The sequence below is a fragment of the Catharus ustulatus genome, chromosome 9 (assembly GCF_009819885.2).
Source record: "Catharus ustulatus isolate bCatUst1 chromosome 9, bCatUst1.pri.v2, whole genome shotgun sequence".
NCBI lineage: Eukaryota > Metazoa > Chordata > Aves > Passeriformes > Turdidae > Catharus > Catharus ustulatus.
Genome location: NC_046229.1, coordinates 6,860,731 through 6,882,365, shown reverse-complemented (window position 1 = coordinate 6,882,365; position 21,635 = coordinate 6,860,731). Strand labels below are relative to the sequence as shown.

Sequence of the window (21,635 nt, the reverse complement as noted above, 5' to 3'; positions counted from 1 at the left end):
CCACAATAAAAATTGTCCCTGACATTATGAAGGTCTCAGAAGCAAAGATGTGTCTTGCTCCCTGAAGGTAGGATGTTTTTTAGAAGATGCTTTTTGTAGAAGATGCTGTCTTGTTCTGCCTGCCTCTTGGGGACAGCCAAAGCAGCCACCTGTCCCAGCAGAGCTAGAGTTGTGTAACTTCTTGCTGGGTAAAACTGCACTTTAACCAAGAAAAAACTCCCAGCCCCAAGACGGAACAAAACAAAAATCCACCCAAAAACCCCACTCTAGCAGCCCTAGGATAAGCTATCGTCATCCTTATTTAATGTCTTCTGTTTGTAACTTTAGCAAACCACTTAACTGGTCTGTACTTTAGTTTCTTCACTGTAAAATGAGGAGTGAAGGACTAATAAAGTTTATCTTTAGTGGAGGCATGCTTAGTAATTTAATTCAAGTTTGTAAAGTGTTCAATGGTAATTTGATTTTAATAAAAGAATGTTCCTCTATTACAAAAGGAACCTCTGCAGCAATTTATGACAAACCTGATGCTGTAGAGAGGGAGCTTTATCAGGAGATCTGTTTAAGGCAGTAGATAAGTCTCCTAAAATCTGTTTTGGAATCTGATAGTTCAGCATTTATTTGGCAGCCTGCATTCCAGATGCTTGATTAGTAGGAATGGAGAGTCTGTGGAGACGGTAATAAGAAATCTTGCCTAATCAGGGTGATGAATCTTTGCTATGCTGGAAGATCATGCATTCTTTTGGACAAGCCAACCCAAACATGCAATACCACCCTCCCTAAAATCTGGGACCACCATGCATTTAGGAAGCTCTTCTGTTTCCCGTATGTACCTCGGGTTCAGTGCTGTGATCAGCTGTTGCTGGCTGTACATCTGGAGTCAGTTTCTGACCCACAGAAAATAAACCACTTTTATGTTTTGGAGCGATAATGATCTGTGGCATGGACTAAAGCAAATCAACTGTGACTTTCCTATGAACTAATGAAACAATTTCCAAGAGACCAAACAGTTACAGAGAGTGATTATTCTATTTACCAGCCCCTCCATAGGAATCTGCCAACCACTCTGTTTCTCATCAGTGAAGAAGAAAGTCAAAATGCCGGTGGCATAAAAGCTGCTGGGCCAGGATCCACACACGGTGACACGGACAAAGAGCAGATGCGTGCGGCAACTGGAGGAGGAGATAAAAGAACCATCCTTTAACCGCAGTTGCGTCAGCCAAATCACAACCAGCTGGGTTATTGCACTGGGCATTTTGCTGATCCACCACCCTGCTCACGCATGCTCTGTGCACGTTTGCATGCACGCTTACCCTCTGTCAAAGGCCAGGCTGGTTTTTGAGCCTTCTCGTCCTCCCTCTGTTTCCAGCCGCTGGTTTAGTTGAGGAACGATGTAGCGCTGAGGTGCCCAGGTGAGACTGAAACTGTTGGAAGGATGAGAGAAACTGGGACTCAGGAAATTAAGTTCCTCTCTCAGCCCCAGCATGCGGTGATGAATGTGCAGACTATTATCCTTGCAATACTGCAACCTGTTTCCCTTGGTTGTATTTTTGGACACTGGAGTGGCCTGTGTCCTCTCATCTGCTTTTTGCTCAGAGGGAGCAATTTCTATTTCTAGAGGCAGGGTTCGGGAGCAGGCCTTGCATGTAGTGCTGTGCACTCCAAGGCCAAAAGCTTGTGCAGGGACAACTTTATCCTCAGTCAAAGACAAGTCTCAGCTGGCTGGCAGGGCTGAGTTTCCCAGAGCTTGGAATTGTAGCTAGCCCATGTGCCAGTAGAGTTTGGACTGCTAAGAGAAGTCCTAGAAGCATCAAGGAAATGCCTGGTTTATGACTAATAAAATTTAATAAAGCTCCTTGACTATCCACTTGTAAGCAAAAAATGAGTCAGTCTGTGCTGGTTTGGACAAAAGCAAGGAATTGACCATCTTGCAACCATGATTAAAACCATTGCATCTACCACATGCCACCAGTTTCTAATTTGTGTCACGGCAAAACTGCTTTAGAAGAAAAAATCAGACTAGAATATATCCCACAAATCTATCATAACAAAACTACTGTCCAAGTATAAATAGCTCTGTGGGGACTGTAAGGTGTCCCTGTAGTCCTCACCACTTTCACTCTGTGTGGCTCTCCAGATGATTTGTGTACAAGCTCTAGCCAGAAGGAAATGAAGCAATATTTCTCTGTATTTATTCCCATAAGATGTATCTTGCTAGTGGGGATACAAATCTCTTTACGACTCAGTGTGCGAACATTGCAGAATTGGATGAGGTTGGGTGCTCTTGCCCTTTCTGTTTCAGAGCTGTGGGAGGCTTATCTAAGAGATCAAAGTGCATCATATTCCATTATTTCAGTATCTATGGGACAGTATAATGCATGAATACTCTGGGACGATGCCTGTGTCTGACTTTTATTCATCACTGTAATTAAAGCCAGATACAGAGCTTGTTCTGTGCACTGAACGTTAATCACAGTGTTTTATTAACACAGTTGTCGAAATTTTTAATTCAGGCTGTATAATTCTGCAGTATAGATTAAGACTAGTACTTATTTTGCCTGAATACATTAATTTTATTTAAAGTTCAGAAAGAAGAGATTGCTCTTAGGTTTTGAACAAATGAGTGCAAGCATTGCTTGACTGCTGACATACCAAACTGCTAAACTGGTTTGGTCTGTACTGTTGCTTAACAATAAGCAATGAACTACTGTATTCAGTGGAAAATACATAAAAGGCTCAGCAAACTAATGCTCTAAATTCAGATTTAGTTAAGACACTGAAATTAATATTTTAACATCTGTAGACTTTATTCTATGCTCTGTAGTACTACTTGCTTAATTGCCATTGCCAGTTTTTTATGTTTTGGAATTTCCCTTGGTTGTTTTCTTTTTAAATATTATTATTTGTGTTTCAGTTGCATCCATGTATCTTCAGTTTAGCTTATGAAATAGGACTAAGACACTGCTTTAGTGTCACAGAGTTCTTTAATGTTGCATCTATATATTTGGAGACCTTGAGGCAATTGTGGATTGTCCCATGGAGAATGATGTCCTTGAAAGTATATAACTCTTCTTGGAAGGGAAGAGAATCAGTTTTAAAATTCAAGCGAAAATACTTAACTTTAAATAAACTGTTAATTCTTTTCTTGGTTAGTGCTTTTTCACCTCTCACTTCCTGTCTCTCTGAGTGTCTGTGAACTGTTTTGATTGTGCTCACAAGAGCCGATGAAATCCCCTCTGTAGTCACTAAACTAAAATACAGGCCCACACCTCTACTTGACAATTTTTAAAGATCTGCTGATTAGAAGCTGGTGAGGAGCACTGCATAGGTAGTGCTGCACTAAGGTCTGTCCCAAGCTGAGAAAACTCTTCCTGCCCTGATCTCCCAGCTCTTCAGCTAATGGCACCTTCACGTTGCTGCCGTGACTGAGCTGGCCAGGTACCCTGCTGGCTGGGCTGAGTTAGATGGTGGCCCTTGGCCCAAACCTGAGTGAGATGTTGGTTATTCTCCCACTGCCCTCAATTGGAAGTGGGAATGTGGTACTTAATCCATCAGAGTGGATTCGCATGATAGCTCACCTGGAGCTGTGCTGGCTTGTGAATGATCATTCGAATCACAAATGAGGTGCAGGGAGGGATTTTACATTGTGTCTGAATATTGATAAACTTCCTGAAACTTCTGAGACCTGAAGTTGTATTTACTTAACTTGGTGGCTAAACTGCTGAAAGTAAGTTTACCAAAGAATGCTTATCCCTTCTGTAAATATAGTGTGTTTCTCTCTTTAAAGTGGATGAAGTCAGGTATTCAAAGTGATAGTGTTTAATGGTAGGTTTTGCTTTTAAAAGTCCTTTAGGAAACAAAAAAATACTGTCCATACAAAATTTCATGCTCCAAGTAATCTTTTATTTCCTCTAGAAACTGTATTCTTGTTCAATGAGTAACCTGGTTTTTCCTGGCTCCCAGAAGAAGCAAGATGACCTAGATCTCGAGCTTCCTGGGGAAAAGTTCACTTCACCCTATATATAGTGTCTCCTGAAGTAGCTGCCATTTACTCTGAACTGATGAACTGAAAGAGAAAAGAACTGAAGTTTTAGGCTGAAGTAGGAAAGGAGGGTGTTTTAGCCCTCCTTTTTTTGGGGAGGATCTATTTTGTGCAAATATTGCTAACCTTATTACAGCCAGGTGAAGGCCCGACTTCCCAGCTTCCAGCTGTAACACCAAATTTCATGTCTCAGTGTGCTGCAGCTGAAAAATGACCAACTGCCTCTGTTAAAGGAGTGAATTGGAGCCTGTCTTTGTGCCAGCAGGAGTTTCTGCACAGGACTCAGAACGTGATATCCTGGGGTCAGCATGTTCTCTGCTCCGGTCAGATCGCACAGATGGAGACTCCTCTGAGCAGCCCTCCTGGCACCGTGGTGTTTGTATTGGAAAGCAAAAACTGGGAAAATGGTAGTAACAACTACATAACAGATACTACCAAACAGGCTGTTGGTGTTGAGGGATCAGGCAAGTGTTTCCACCTCAGGGTGATGAGTCAAACACTGAAGTGCACTGTAGGCTGAGGGAAATCTGCCCATCCTTTTGTCAGCATAAGGCTTTTTTTGAGATACAGGAGAATTTATCTGAGTGCAGCAGCAACTTGAGCAGTTTGGACTTCTGCAGCCTTCCTGGGAAGAGCAGGGTACTTTCCAAGTCCCTGCAGAAAGTGCCACTGCCTAAGAACACCACAAATTCCTCTCCTGGGGCCTTCACCACACTGGGGCCGGTGCCGGTGGAGCCCATGGGTGCTCCTGTGGTGGGTTGTGTACACCTCTGCATATGGAGAAAGGAGCATCTGTGTTCATTTAACTTGATGGCAGGATCCTGCTCCAGCACTTAAAAATAACAACTTCAACAGGCCCAGCTTAGGAATGAGCACAGCCAAGGCCCAAGGAGAGGCTCAGAGGCTGTCTCTGTGTTCAGGCAAAAATGCGGTGTGCCTTGTGCTCAGTGTTGTGTGTGTAGATGTTTCTGGGACAAGGAGGTCTGATCTAACCATCCACTGCTGCCATAAAGGGGTTGTTTTGCTTTTCCTCCTCCTTTCCTCATGGAGCCCTGTTCATTCACTCCATGGATCTGGTGCTTGGGTCAGCTCATACCATTCAAGTGTCTGAAATGGGTTGTCTTATTCTTCCTCTGGTCAGATTAGTGAAATGAAGTGACTTCTGGTGGAGATTTGATTTATCAGCACTCTTTGCCACCTGTAGATTGTATTTTATGTAGTGACATCAGTGGAAAAATCTAGAGGTGTTGGGTGTTAGATGTGTGCTATTACTACCAAGTATTAGAGAAGTTTGGGCTTTTCTATGTAGAAATTAAGAGTATACTTGGACTTAAATGTGTAGCAGAGCATGCACAGATGGGTATCTGATACTGGTTTGGGCAGTGAGTGCATCTGGGAATGGTCTGTGCATGAAATACAGTCTAAGTTTGCCATTTTTAACTTCAGCAGGGTGGTGATTTCGGTTGAAGGGATTTTACTGCTTCAGGACAACTGTCTGATGTGGACAAAGCCTTAATTCTTTATTTTTTAACTGTGATCTTTCTGGTTTAAAAAAACCCCAAAACTAGGAGAAAAAAAAAGTGAAATAATCTGTTTGTCTATCACAACCACCTTTAAAGATTCTTGAGTGCTTTTCTTCACTATTTTTCTTGCTAAAGGAGCTTCATTAGTGTTACCTAACAGTTCATGAGTAGACTTGGTAAGTGCAGGAGTGTCTGAAGACTTGACAGCCTGTTCATATTGTGCAGCAGACTGTGATGTCCCTTGGGACACAACTGACCACAGTAACATCATTGATCTGTGCCCTGGGTGCTACTCTGCCTCTTTCCTCACACAAGCCTTGCAGTTATTACTCTGTGGATGGTTTCCAAAGTCTGAATGTTGCTTGGCAAGCTTTGTCACTGCTGTTAGGAGTTTGATTACCTTTGTGCATATGTATGTGAGGACTGCCAGTGTCTGTGGCTTTTAATAAAACAACCTCCCTGTTGTCCAAAATGTTTAGAATTAAGAAAAATTTTCAATGTGCAAGAGCAGGAGCTAGTCTGGCTACCTCAATTTGACTGTACTGTTTTATATGTTGTCTCTCCTTATTCTAGTTTGGCATCTCTCAGAGGAGGCCACTGGCTTCTTGAAACTTTACTTAAGGCAAATGAAGGGACAAAACCCTATTTCAGAAAATAAATTTTATAAGCAAATCTTACTGCTTCTTCATGCATTCCCTCATGCAGCATTACCAATTCTCCAATGCTGTGCTCTTACGTAGCTCAATCCCCCTTGCTCAGAACCCTTCTGAGCTTTGTGAATTCAGAACCAGGAACACTGAGTTTACAAGCAGTAAATACCATCCATACAGCTTTTTTGAATCTTATTAACTGTATTGGGTCAGGCTTAATTTTTGGCTTGGAGACCGACCAAAAAAACCCTCAAAGCCACAGGGGATGAGGCTGCTGGGGCAGAGAGGACACCCTTCCTTGTCAGTCATATTCCACATTGCCAGGGCTGTGGGGCACTGCAGAGCTGTAGAAATCATTTTCTGAATGAGACCACTAAGGTTCCTTGAATTATTTCACAGAATATGCTGGCCAGGTTTCAGTTCAAATACAGTTACTCATTTAGCTGGACAGAATATAACTATTTAAATTAGAGCAGTAGCTAGTGCTCTTTCTGCCTTAAAAAGACTTAAGTAATATAGCAAACTAAAGTAAGACAAATATTTTAAATCCTAATTGCAGAGTGGTTACCAGCAATAAAGTGCCTGTAGATTGACACAGACTGCAGTAATGCCATGTACATTTGTTCACCAATGACCTTACATTTTGCTTGCCATGGCCAAATCCTCACTGGTGGTGCAGCTACCTGGTGCTACTCAAACAACAGAAGTGGAACTTCCAGCTAGCATATGTTCAGCAGAAAAAACTTTATAAAGGTCTTTTGTTCAGCCCTGCCTTCATTCCTGGTTCTGCCTGTAGATTGTGCTGCAGGAGAAGGGGTTTGCCCAAGAACATTTGTGCTCCACTGTAGGTGTCTTCCACCAGTGGGCTATCAAGACCCTCCCTGAGATCAAAATTATTTTTCCCAAAAACTCATTTTCTCACATTTAAAGCTTTTGTTTTGTTAGTGTCTTAACTTCCAAGTGGGCATGATAGTGTTTGCTGACTTGGCTTCAACAAAATGAAGCTTGGATTTACTGAGCAATATCTTTTGTATTTTATTTAAATTAGCTTTGAGTTTAACATGACAAGCATTATTGCTAGTTTTACACTGCATCAGAGATTATATTAATTTGGATAATAACTGTTTTCAGTACAGTCTTGAAAATTGCAAGCTAACAAGTGTGTGAGTTGGACTGTTTTCTGGTGTCTGGACAAGAGGATATATTTTTGCATATACTCAGCAAAGTTATTTTCTGCAGACCATGGATGATTTTGAAAGACACTGGTCAAGCTTTGCCCTGTTACCCCTACAGGGACCCTCTTTTGATCAACCAAGAACTAAGGCTGAAGAAGCTTATTTCACAATTCTAAATTGTTTATGGCAAACTTGCACCTGTAATTCTTCTACCAGGTCTTTAGTTGTTTCTCTGATGTTTACACTCCTGATTTATTTAGAGATCCTATATCCCTTGCAGCCTTTGTTTTTCTGGGCTAACGCTTCTATTTTTATTTTGTTTATTAGCAGATATGATATTCAAACAACTTGGTTTTCCTGAAAAACAAAATGTCTTATCTATAGTCAGTGAAACCAAACAAAAGCAACAGTGAAAAAAAAGAAAATACTAAAATAGGGCATGTGTTGAGTGATGGAGGGAGCACTGACTGACTGCTCAGCATCTTGCAGTGAATTTGTCAAGGGGACTCATAGTAGAAGTTAGAGACAATACTTAACTCCAGATTTGCAGAATGTGCAGCTCCAAGGGGTAAGCACCTTTTCATGTGCTGCTGGATGTTATCCTCTCTCACTGGGGTAAACCATTCCACAACATGAGTGAAGACCTCACCAGGAGTGCAGCACTACATGGAATGATACAAAAAATTAGAACCAGGCCTGTAAGTTATTTCAAGGCTAATTTTAATACAAAGCTTCAGCACAGCAAAGAAATTTTCTTTGACCTGGTTTCTAGTCTGAAATTACTCTGCAGGGTCCTTGCTTATGGTGTTCAGCAGACTTCATTTGATGAACGTTGGATTCCTTTTTGCCAAAGTTCACAGAGAAGGCCATGCCCAATCATTTTCTGCCCCCAAGGAAGAACACAGAGCTTCCAGATCTCCCAGAAGGATCAGTTTATTTCTGTATCTACTGTGTGATTCAAAACAAGTGAAAGAGCAAAAATTGTTTGCTGCAGTAATTTCTACTTTTGTCTTTACTGCACTGGAGATTCATCCATAGGAAAGGATGGATTTATTCCCATTTAAAGACAGGAATTTGGTTCAGCAAATCTTTTGGTGTTTCCAGGGAAGCATATTCCCTGGGACTTCACTTAACTGCAGCTGACCATAAGGAGACAAAGTGAGTTTAGTCCTGTGGGCTTGTAGGAGTAGCACTAAATGCAATTTTCTTCCTTCCTAAGTTACTTTGCTGCACCCACTGCCTCTTGGAGAGGTCTCTATTCAGGGATCAAAGGGTGAGCTAGAATGTCTGAAAAGATAACTAAAATGTTTCATAGTCATTGAGTCATCATATTTCTGCTTATGAAGTTGTAGTCTGAGCAACAAGTTGCTTTTTCCCCTTGGAGCTTATCTAGGTATTACAGTTACCTCTGTAGTTACACCCTAATGACTCCCAAGGTAACAAGACTAGATGTCTAGACTAAATGTCATAAATTAAACGTAAAGAACTCATGGGTTTTCTTGATAGCTGTTTTGCTGGGGCTGTGTGTATTTTTTTTACCTCCAAAAAAGCTCAGTGTTACTCCATTCTGGCATTTTGTCGTGACTGCAGTTTGTCTGTGTGAGTATAAACTGACAAAACTTATTTTAGTGAGCGTGTAGGTTGCAGCAGGACATGGTGATTCCACCCTAAACATTAATGCAGGAGAATACAGTGAGTACAAGTGTTTCTTTATATTTTTATAAAGCCTGAGAGTGTTGGTAGCATAGTGTTAATGACATTGTGCTCTCATGGCTCAGGGACAACAAAAGTAGCATAACCCTCACCCAGAGTGGTGGAGTTAGACTTCAGTGCAGGACCTGAACTGTATCCTTGTGTGTGTGTGTGTGTAAATGTTGTTGGTAAATTAGAGCTTTTAAATTTGCACAGACAAATTTTGTATTTCCATGAGACTTTCTCAACTCCAGCTGTAAAACTGCCTCCTGTGTATCACTGTTTTTAGTGCTCAGGGTTTCTGGTGTTCCTCACACAACCTGAAAGATGGGTTGTGTTTGGATGAGCTGAGGCTGGAAATCTCCAGGCTTTGCAGCTGCCTTCATGCGGGTGTGTCCTGGTGAAATGGGGCTTTGTCTACCAACCAGTCAGTCCATATTCAGAAAAATGACCTCTCTGTTTTCATGTCCCTCCTCTCAAACAGTTTTCTGTTCTTCTGAGGTTTTGTGGCAGCCTGAGCCATAATTCAGGCAAGTACTTAAGTAGGTGCTCAAGTGCCATGTCCCTGGTACTGTTTGAAATCCTTAACTGAATGTACTCCTGGGCTGTAGTGGGGACATTGGTAGATTTTACTGATCCATTGATCCATGCAGACAGCAGGATGAATCCATTGTGGAAACTTCAAGTTTTCCTTCAGAAAGGCAGTTGCATGTAAACAAAGCCCTGTCTTCTGTGACAGTGGGTGTAAGCAGGGGAATGGTCTGACAAAATAGAGTTTTTTCTTCATCCCATTAGAGCTGAACAAGATGAAATGGAGCTGCAGAGGTTGGGTTGGGCATCTTCCCCCTCACCCTTGCAAAAGCTTGGAGCTGCTTCAGTTCCCCCTTCAAACCACCTACTCTGAAAGCACCTGTGCTGAAGCAGATGTGGGTATTTTTGGTGTGAAACCAGCACAGGCAAGATCCAAAGATGAGTGTAAAAAGCCCCACTACCCATAGATTGAAAAGGCTGATTAGCCAGGTGTTTGCTTGTACTGTTAGTGGTGGAGGTTGTACCTTATTTATGTGTGAAGCTGAACGTTTGCAATTAGTCCTGCTTGCACCAGCAACTGGCTTTTCATACGTAGCAGTGAAACAAATCTGTGTTGTCTGGTGACACATTAAAGAGATGACCAAGTGCCCATTGAACTGTCTCTGTGCATTTGAAACTCTAAAATAGTACGAAAAACGTGTTCTGGAAATATTTCACTTGTATAACCAACTCCTGAGAGAGCTATTTATGATTTCTCTACCTGTTCTTGGCACAGGCTTTTTTTCTGTTAGAAGAGGTTTGACAGTTGCATGAGATCACACTTGGATTTGTGCCCCGTGAGCTGAAAACGCAGAGTCATTGCTTGCGAGGACAAGACTTAGCTGGAAAAAATAGAAACATTGCCCTTGTGTTCACTGCTAATACTGCATTGAGAAGTGGAGCTCTGTCAAGCTTTAGTGTGCCTTGATATTCATACAGTCATTACTTGCTTATAAATAGAGAACTGCTTTAAAAAATACCCCAACAACCCAAGAGATTTAGAAATATTCATTTAATGCCTGGGATGTTCCTTTAAGATTAATAAATAACTGGATGAGATGAGCTGATAGCCTGACTTGGTGCCTCTGGCTATTTACAGCTGCTGCTTATTAACTCAGAGACGAAATAATTAATGTTATTATTAAATGATGCTAAACAAATAGTCAGATCACATTTTTTGTGTGTGCTCATTCTCCCTGAAGTGGGAGATGGCAGCAAGTGGGTGCCTGGGGGAAGTGTCAGCATCCACACTATGGAGTGCCCTGAGCTGTGCCTCTTGTGCACAGCCCAGCAGTTCAGGGTGCTGCTGGCACTCCCAGTTCAAACCCCAGTTTCAGCCTCATGATGTGGCTGAAAGCACAGAAAACCCCAGTCAGTTTGCCAGGATCTGTCCCTCTCCAAGCCCCCTCGCCAGTGACACTGGGACAGCAGCACACAGGCAATCAGACTGTGTTTGAGGTGCCCCAGTGCATGGCAGGTGTGTGTGAGCCTCCTTCTGTCTGTGCTTTCCAGCAGGCTGATGCAGAAACATGCTTAAAAAAAAAAAAAAGTCGTGGCTGTTGCAAAAAGCAGTGTTGATGAATCCTTTCACTGGCCTCAGGAAGCCTCCTGGCTGCCTGTGCACAGTCCCCTGCTGCACTGAGGCTTCTCACACACCTTGATCTCAGGGGTATCCACTGTTCATTAGAAATTCAGATGCCAGTAAGAAAATAAAAAGGCCTGTGGAGCTGAGTGTACCATCAAACTGCCAAGGTGTGGCAGCTTTCTGCTTGAGCAAGCATTCATAATTGAGGATGGCTTTGTTAAAAAGGCAATTAAAATATTTCAAATTGAGTACAAAGTTATGATGCAGTGAAGTATAGCACAGATTCCTGGGTTTTGGAACAAACCCTGCTGTCACAGGCTGCCTCACTGACACAGTCTCACAGCAGGTTCCCCACACCAGCAGTCTCTGCTGCAGGTTTTCCTGCTCTGTGGTTACACAGACCCAGATCATCACCAGCCCCATCTGCTTTTTGAAGCTCTTCTGCAGTGTCATGTGGACTGCTGCCCCTTTTCTTCCCCAAGTCATTTATCCTTAGCAGAGCAATCTGTTTGCTCTCCTTTCCTTATGCTCTGGCAGAGCTTTGCATTGTATGAGAGTCTCACTCCTGAGTCCCTGCTTGGTGTGAGGCCTGATGGAAAATTCTTCCATCAGGTGTGGCAGAGCTTTGCAATATATGAGAGTCCTGCCCTTCAGAGTCCCTGTTTGCTGCCAGTCCTGAAAGAAAACAATGTTCAGTGGGTTTCTGCTTGGCTTCCCTTGCTGGGGGAGCCATTGCTGGCCCTCCTTCCCAGGCTGGCTCTGCTTGGCCTCATCAGCTGGGCCAGGTAAGGGGAAGGTCCCTGACAACGTTTGCAGAAACCTTCTATGTGTCCTCTTCTGTGTGCTTTGGTGAGGTTAACAGACTGTATCTCTATAAAAAGAACAACTGTGTCCTCTTTCAGACATTTTTTTGGTGCTTGCTTACAGCTGGGTGGCTACAAAAAGGCAGTTTGTGTCATGGCCTAGGACAGTGCAGGAATGAGAGGCAGAGGATGGGAGGGAGCTGCTGCTGTGCCTGTTTTCCTAACCTGTGTGTTACCTCTTATCTGAACCTGAACTGACACCTCACATAGACCTTACATAAGGGTGATGTTCTCAGTGTAGCTGAGACTGTTGTGTCTATTTAAGTCCTGTTTTAGGAACCTGATGTAGGAGGACCTAGGCTCCTCCATAGGGTGCTTTTGGATGTCTGTGGAAAGGAGCTTTAGGCAAGGCTGTTAACAGTAATGCTCAGCCTAGAGATGAGATCGTTCGTCACTTGATTTCTCCAGTCCTTTGATATCCTACTCACTCTTTCTCTAAAATCCTTTACTAGTTCTGCATATTCCTCTGCTATGTGTTATGATGTGCACACTAGCACCCTTAAATACACACATATACGTGTCTATTTACACACTGAAGCACAGCCTGTATTTATGCCTCAGCAGCCCTCTCCTGATGGATTGACTGCTCGTGCCTTCAGTTTATGTGCATTTTCATGTTTACTCCTTGGCTTGCCCGCCTCTCTGTCCTCTTGGCTAATTAGAGCAGATTTCCACAACTTTGCTACCTTGTTCCTGAAGTCCTCAGAAGGGCTGTTTTGTTCTTAGAATTGCCATCGAGCTGACCTAATTCTTGCCAGAAGATATATTTTAGCACTCTTGCTATTTTTTTAAGTGTTTGGAGTCAGGTTTTCACAATTGGCTTGAGTCCCAACAGGGGCACTCCTCCCATTTTCCTCTTGTGTGCCTGTTCCCAACTTTCCCAGCAGCTGCAGAGATCTCACTGTCAGTGGCCATGGCTTGTTTGCTTTCCATGAGGGGAAGAGTCACTTGCAGCAGTGTCCTTGGAGCCACTGCAAGGGACGTGGCAGGACCCCCAGTCCTGAGGCAGTGCTGTTTTAGAGCTGTTTTAGAGCAGCTGGAGTCAGCTGTGCCCTAATCCCCAAATTCCCTGAAATGGCACCATAAGCAGGGGCTGTGTGTGCTTACTCAGCTCACTGAGTCTGTGGATTCAGTAGCAGTTCAGGGCACAGTGTGCACTGCTGTTCACTCTCAGTGCCTCACATTCCCCACCTGAAGTTCACTCTTCCCTGGGAATGCCTGTCCAGTGATCCATACCCAGCAGGAGGACTTGCACACACTTGTCAGAGTGATGCAATGCTTTGGGAGCTTTGGGATGGGAGCTTTGGGCCAGGCCCATGTCTCGGGTGGCAGAAGCACGTGTGAGCTTTTTGTAGCCAGAGGTGAGTCAGAGCCTCGGGGTGGTTTGGGGTGTGCACAGGGATGGTGTCCAGGACAGATCCCACGTGTCCCACATCAGGGAGCAGGGCAGGGTGTGAGCAGAGTGTTTGCTGCTGCACCCAGGGCCTGGCTCAGCGAGAGTCACGGCTGCCTGCACACTCTGTGTTCCCCAGGATGATCAATACTACCATTTTTTAGCTGTTACCCCTTCGATTTATACTGTAAACAAGTTGCACTGACTGATATTTACCCTTTGCAGAAAGCAAACATGTCTAAAGGAAGTGTGAACAATTTCCTGATGTCCGTGTGGACTGCTCATGTTCTGTTGGGTTTCCCATCATAGCTTCCCCTGTCTCTTGTGCTTAAACACAGCCTCCAAAAAACACCTTAACTCCATTCCTTTGTTTGGGGTGTTTTTTAATTTTTTTTTCCTTCCTGCTACCCTGCAGCTCCCCAGCAGTAAGTGGGTGGCACAGAGTAGATTCACTTTACCTTTCAGCAGAGGAGACAATCTGAGATATTAATTTTCAGCCTTTTCCATCTCAGAACTGTTTTCTTTCTCCAAAAACTTCAGGTTTTTATTTGCTGTTAAATCTACTCCTCAGTTTCCCAGCATCCATCTCATATGAACTGTAAGTGCTGTGTTTAATGCAGCCATAGCACTGTAAAAACTGTCTGCTCTGGTCAGGCCTAGGGAGAGGTTTCTGCAAAGAACCACTTGGCATAAGTGGGAGAGAATATGTAACAATAACACACATGTGGGGTTGCTTATGGGGTAGAATGATGCACATTCACATGCTGTTCTTTCCCCACCAGCTGCAGAATTGATTGCTGGCCCCTTCTGCTAGATTTTCTCCCTACCCAGCTGCTTTGCTCTGTAGTCCCTGGGGTGTACCAGTCTTAGGAGGCTGCATTTTGTGCCTGAGTGTCTTTAATGTTTAGGTGCAACTGTTCCTTCCTGGCTTTTCTCACTGCAGCAGCCTGACAGAAAAGCATGAAATTTTATAAATTGTTTATGAATCTTTTCCTTCTCAATATAAATTTAAAAGCCTATTAAAATAAACATGCTGGGAGCTGTAACAAGAGGGCTTTGTTATCTCTCAGAAGTTGTGGCCCAGTGCTGTAAGTTGAGCTGTCAGTGAGGCTGTCTGGAGGGATGGAATCAATTCTCTGGTGAGCAATTTACTGGTCTGGGACATGTTGGTGTATACATTACTGACTTTCCTGAAAAAATTCACACTCTGATGTTTGATGGGATCTCTGGAGAAAGGAGCAAGGGCACCTAAAACTGACACAAAGCTGGTGAACAAGAAATCAGCAAGTGGAACCATCAGTACCAAGGTTGACGCCCTTGAGTTAGAGGAACCTGCTGTGCAGCCTGAAAATGTAAAAACTGGCTGTGTCAGGAGATTGTGCTTCCAGGGAGTAATTACTGCTTTTTAATTACTGCTTTTTCCCTACAACTCTTTCTTGCTAGTCTTTTGTATTTTGGCTTGCCTTGATGGTTAATCAAATTTCAGAGCAGGTGACTCTGCAGAGCTGTAGGTGATTTCCATCTGCCAGGTGAGGCTGGGTTTGCTCTGGCCAAGCTGCACGGGCACTGCCAACTGTTTGTCTTGGCAGTAGGTTGATAGCCTTTTGGGTTTGTGTGACAGCACGGGGGTGAAACTTGAAAGTCCTTTTCTCACAGCCCATGTCACTGTCTAGGAAAGCAGCAGGCAGGATACATCTACTTTGTACCTCCTCTCTCTGTCCCAGCCCTATTTTTGGTAGCAAAGTTGAGCTCAGGGGACAGGTGATATTTTAAGAGTCAGCAGTCAGGAGTCACTTTCTTTCATGGTTGCTGCTCTTTTCCAACTCTTCAGATATATTCACTTCATTTCAGTGGAATAATTGTGGAGAATGCACAAGACAGTTTTACAGTTCTGGTTATGGTGTGAATGAGGCTGTGCCATGTCTGCAGGGCCACTGTGGCTTTCACCAAAAAACACCTCTCTGAAGTGTGATCCATGACTCAGAACGAGTGTTGCTTCTTAACTGGAGTCAACAGCTGGAGGAACACAGCACAGATCCTGCAGGTTCCTCTCCTGTGTGCAACCTGGTGCCTCAGTAATGTTACATTAATTACCGACCATATTTGCAGTGCTCAATTCCTGCAGTACCAGAATTCTTAGTAATCTTCCCTTAGAAACACCATGGTGGGAAGTGTGTGTGCACTTGTATCTGATCTGTCTGTCCCAGATGTCCCCTCCCAAAGGGAGGAGGGATAGGAGCGGATTTTTCTTTCACAAGAACTTTTTAGCATTAAGTGCTCAGCTGTTGCAGTTACTCATACTGAGAGATGCAGAAATATAAAAAAATTGGGTAGCAATTTCATTACATGATGTTTTATAGCAACTGCTATTCACCTTTATAAATTACCTGCTCTCTTCTGTATGGCAGAAAAAGGCTTTTATAGTTGGCAGGCTGCTCGTAATATTCTAAGGATTATTAAAGTAAGCTGTAGTTGTCATATAATGCACATTATAATGGCGCGTGGTTTCACATTAATGTGTCTTGGGGGAGGATATTATTTCAGAACGTGTATTCACATATGCATGGAGTTTGAGTTTTTTCACCCTGATCAGAATGACATTCACAGAAAAGGTCCCTGGACCATCATCCCAGCAAGTTCCTAGTGAATAATAAAGTGGTGAGAAGAGAAAATTTTATCGAATTCAGCAGGAATTTTTGAAACAGGCGTCAAAGAGCACAATTTTTTTTTCTCACCTTCTGACTTTACACTTATAAATGGAGGTTGTTCATATTTAGGTGAGTGTTTTGGGTTCTCTGCTGTCCTTAGAGGTGAGAAAGCTGGGGAGCAGCCAGGCTGAGCTGTGTGTAGGATGGTGAGTGCTGCAATGGGGCTGGTGTGTGTGAACCAGGGCACTTGCCTTCAGACATCCTGTTCCAGGCAGGACATTTGCAAGTTGAAGGGATTTCAGAACAGAGCTGTGGGAACAGCTGGGGAGATGCAAATGGAACTGTTATATTTGCATTAATTAATTAGGCAGCGACCGCAAGGAGTGTTAGCGCTACAGCTACTGATGTTTGAAAAGTGTGAAAAAGATGTAGGATAAACATGGTTAGGGAGGTGTTTGTCTCTTCTGTCGGACTGAATTAACAGATACACTGTTGATCTGGTGATAAAAGGCAAATTAATATCCCAGAGTGAGACACAAAGAGCACTGGATTAGGTGAGGAAGGAAATTTAGAGATGGAAACAGGGCAAAGCAATCAGTAGAGGAAAGCAGGAGGCTGTAGACAGGATCTCAGGGATAGCAATGAGGCTTTAACCTCTGGAACTATTTGATGTTAGGGATTATTCATTTTACCTTTGACCATTCTGAAATTATACTTTTGGCATGTTGGTGCAATTATAAAAACAACAAACATATAAAAGGCCTGATAACGTACTGCTGATATGTGGTGTAGAGAGATCTTAAAATAATCTTTATCCAGGGATTAAGAGTTTCTGATCTACTACTGACCTGTTTTCAGAGTATTACAAATTCATGGTACTTGCAAAAACAAGACAAAAAGGCTGTAAAACTAGAGAAAAGCAGATTTACAGCAGCATAACTAAAGTAAGTTGCATTGATGAGGAAACTTCAAACTGAAAACCGTGCCTGGTGAAACTTTTTTCTAGTCATAAGTCCAAGGTGTGCTTGGAAATGTGTATGTATAAAGTTTCTGAGCCTTTTAGGCCATGTGTGAAAACGTTTATTTTCCTTAGGAGTGAGAAATGCAGACCTCCAGATGCCCTCTATGATTTTTTTTCCCCCAGAGAAGGAGGAGTTGGGGTGAGATGGAGACACAAACACTGCTGTAGTCCTTGAGTCTGAATTAATGCTGTTGTTTTTAAGGGCTGAATAAACATTGGGAGTGAATGATTTCTGTGCACAGAAATCCAGGGAAAATTGAGTGGATACCACTGACTTTGTGAACAAAGAGAAAGTTGTGTATCTCCAGGATTACAACTGAGGTGTTTCATCATTACTAAATTCTTATGGGGAAAAAAATAATTGACTATAGCAAATTAAGTGCCAGAAAGTGATTTTTATTTCATTGCCTGACAGTAATATGTGGATTTGATTATTTGCTTTGGCCTTTTTTAGTGGTTTTTGCACGTAGTAATAGAGTTAGCATGAAATTTCATCTTAGTTTGAAGTGCCTTACATCTTTATCAAATGATAAATAACACAGACTTTGGCTAAAAGTTCGGTATTTGTAATTTTGTCTGCAAAAACATTTTCCATGGTCAATAAGCGAAATGTGAGACACCAGAGCAATAAATTCATGCTCGTCTTTGGAGTAAAATAATAATTACTTGGGTAATACAATCTTTTTTATATACACACATGTCAAGGGGCCCCTGGCTGTAAATGCGAGCTGAGTGAAGTCTGGAGTCGTTCCCCTTGAGCACCCACCCTGGAGGAGCAGGACCTTGGTCAGTCAAAGCAACCTTTATAAACTGTGAAGGATTTGCAAAGGGCTGATAAACCCACACGGGACCGGCTGCTTGGAATTATAGTTGGATGTTTTAACTCCCAAAATCACTGCAGAGATTGGGTAGTGGAGAAATCCAGCTGGGTATGTGCCCAAGGGGCTGCCAGGGGACAGAGCCCAGCTGCACTCAGGGTGCTGGTCAGGCTCTGCTGGGGGAGCTGGGCATGGCACTTTGCACTCAGAGAAACCTGGCCTCTCAGATTCTTACGAATTAAATAGTTCAGAATAGTTTTAGAATCATACAGGTATGAGCACACCTTTTTCACCTGCTGGAGGGGAGAAAGTTTGAAAGGGTCAGTGTCGATGTGCCTATAATGTGACACTGCACCGTGTGTGGCTGTGTTCTCTCCCTGTGCATTCGTGTGCAGGGCTCAGTTTGGGCAGGCTTTTAATAGCAGCCGGGAGGGGAGATCAAAGTGCCACCAGGAGATACCAGTGCCTGGGTATCGAGTGCTCTCTGTGGTTTATTTACAGTAATTTGTTCTGCATTTTTCACAACAGCCACACCAACCCCAGCTCTGTGCATTCACGAGTGTGGGGACATCGTGGTGAAAAGACACCACCATTTTCACCCAGTTACTGCTCTGACAAGAGCTTCTTGTCTAGAATGTGAAATTGTAGAAGCCCCCAGCTGGAGACTATAAATTCCTGCCTTAATGGGCTGTGTCAGACACGTCGGGGGTGGCTGTGCCGGGAGGGAACCTGAGCCAGGATGCCAAAGGGAGGAGTTTCCATCCACCCTGGCAGTGCCAAAGCGTTTGTGTGTTTGGCACACCAAGGAGCCGGGTCCCTGCAGCCCCTCTGCAGGGAAGGTGACACCCAGGGGAGAGGGGCACTGCAGTAATCACAAGTGGCTTCCCCAGCTGCAGGGTCTCTCACAAGTGCCTGTACAAGACTAGAACAAGAGAATGTGGTTTTGTTCTTGTCTGGCTTATCTCAGGTTTAAAAGTTCTGTTGATTTCCTGTCCAAAACTTAACCAAAGCAGTTGTTGATTGGTCAGTGTGTGGCTGTTGCTCACTTCAGAGTTGTCCAGATGTGACTGCTCTAACTCACAGCAGATTCTTACTTAACTGCTTAACTATAGTTTACTTTTGTTGTATCATTTTTTGCTGAGATCATCAGTTTGCTGTTCTTCTGCTGCAGATATTCACCATCAGTTTTTTGTTGGTACTTTCAGACATTTTGAGGATTTCTTGGATCTATTGTCCTCCTGTTTTTGCCTTTCACTGAATTTCTGCATTATCACTTAGGCCAGGGGAGCTGTATTAATTAAGCACAGTTCCCTCCCCTCCTCCTGCCCACTTGGCACCAGCCTGTGCTGTGCCTGTGCTTCGTTGTTTTTTTCCTAGATGTGAAGGAGGGTGCAGCCCTCTCCAATGCTGAGTGTTCTCTACATCTGTGTAACAAGTGAAGGAGGTAGCAATAATGTCCTGCTATTGCTTTAATAACCTGCTCAAAGAAGTACAGCAAAACCCTGGGAAGAGAAAGTTACTGATAGTTTGTGGTGTTAAGTTCTTGAAACATAAAACCAGGACCAGGCTCTGCTTCTAGCTGAAGTGTTCAGTGCAGAGGGTCTGCAGAGGAAGATCCTTTATTTTGCTGGCACCAAAGGTTGCAGGCACTTTCTGAATACTGTTATATCTGACAGGCTAGCCTTGGGTTCAGCTGGTGCTTTTCTCTGTCTAAATGATGATTAGAGAATACTTTAGATAATTTAAAACACTAAAAGGGAGCCAATCCAAAAGAATTCTGTGATTCTGTGAAATATGGTTCAGAGTAGTCAGGAAATTAATCACTTGGAGAACCCCTGGCATTCTGTCTTTTGAACCTTCTCATAATTCCTCTGAGTTCAGCCGGGAAATCAGAGGGGGAAGTCCTAGGGTAGCTAAATTAAGAGATGACTGTGCATTTTACCCCACAGCTGAACTGCCAGTGCCAGGCACTGTGCTCAGTGAAGAATTGCCAGGCAGACTTGTATCTGTAGTTAGCATTTCTCATGAGCAAGGGCTTCTGCTGCTGGGTGGCACCAGCAAGAGGCTGCTCACTCCTGGGACAGCTTTGTCCCAGCCTTCCAGGAGTCCTGGCTGGCTGTCCACTTGCTGTGATTCCTGGCAGTGAAAGGAGAAGAGCTTTATGGAGTTTGACAAATGCAGTGTTACATGTGGGAGGTGACCTGTGCTGCCTCAGCTGCACACACCTGCCCTGGGCTCAGCTTGCACCAGTGTCCTCTGAAACAGCAAATTCGGCATTTGCCAAACAGATGATTCGGTGCATTGTGTGTCTGATGCAGCAGGTTTATTTTCAGACACATCTATAAGTTGAATTTTTTTCTGCTGTTTAAGAAGAGCCATTAAAATGGGTCTCTTGCAAGAAATTGCCTCTCTGTTAATTTATGGCTAATGGCCAATACTGTCCTAATAGTGTATCCTGTTCAAAATTGGTATTTATGTACCAAAAAATGCTTTAAAAGCAAGTAAATTAAATACCATGTTAATATAAATGTTAGTGAAAATATCTGAAGTTCATTAATATTCAAGAGTAGCTTCTCAGAATGTGGTTGAGGAAGGACTGCATAATAGCTATATGTTGCCTATATTTTTTTTTTTAAATATGTATCTCAAACATATCCATAGTTGAATCTAGCTTGGGAGAACTTGTAAAGTCATACTGGTGTATGAGAAGAAACATAGAACTTGGTTTACTTACTTAAGCTGTTGTTTGTGCTGTCCAGGTTACATTCTTTTAACACATGAAAATTAAATCTGCAGTTCTAGATTTAAGCTTGTGTGGCCCAAAACAGTTCACATAAATTTTAGTTATTGCTGACCTTCCACTCTAAAAATTTTGAGAGTAAGCAGTGCCCTCATCTTTCATTCTTTCAAAGAATTCTTCCTAAATATAAAAAGTAGATAAAAATCATAGAATCTACTTTCAGTTGCACATAGTGTGGCCTCTCCCTAAGCCCTTACATTGCTCAGTTCTATACCTTAGCACTTCACCTGTAAGGTTTATTTGCCTGCTGGCTTGTGGAGTTTCTTGTCCTTGTGTCTCCTGTATGAACAATTCCTGGACATCAAAAGCTTTTGCAGAGAAAAACCACGAACAACTCCTTGCTCAAATTCTGCCCTCAATTCTCTATCCTGCTCTCATTATAATTATAGCCCCAAAATTGCAAAGTCAGAGTGGGAGTTCATACAAATATTTGTAGGGCTGTGAATGATAACGTGCAGTGGAAGGCTAGGGAAGGTTTTTAACAGAAAGAAGGTGGTTTTTAACAGAAGCACTTTGCTTTCAGGAGCAGGTGCCTGTTCCTGTGTATCACCCCACGCCGAGCCAGACGCGCCTGGCCACGCAGCTGACGGAGGAGGAGCAGATCCGGATCGCGCAGCGCATCGGCCTCATCCAGCACCTTCCCAAAGGCGTCTACGACCCCGGCAGAGACGGCTCCGAGAAGAAGATCCGAGAGTGAGTGCTGGGCACTGGAGGGATGTGGCTCTTGTTGGTTTGGGTGCTACCCTGGGAAACCTGACCTTGTCATGCTGGGTTTGCCTTATTTTCAGGGACTGTAATTTAATGTAGTTTAAAAATAAATAAGGCCCTGCAGAAGGTTGGTGTGGTGAGTGGCATCAC

At 43.3% G+C, this 21,635-nt stretch overlaps 1 protein-coding gene across 1 annotated transcript in view; it reads left to right on the top strand.

Annotated features, from left to right (window-relative positions):
- RNF11 (ring finger protein 11) overlaps positions 1-21,635 on the top strand; it is a 29,719-nt gene that overhangs the window by 6,640 nt on the left and 1,444 nt on the right. The window contains exon 2 of the mRNA XM_033067865.2: positions 21,301-21,470. Coding sequence (XP_032923756.1) covers positions 21,301-21,470 — 170 coding nt within the window. The remainder of the gene's footprint in view (positions 1-21,300; positions 21,471-21,635) is intronic.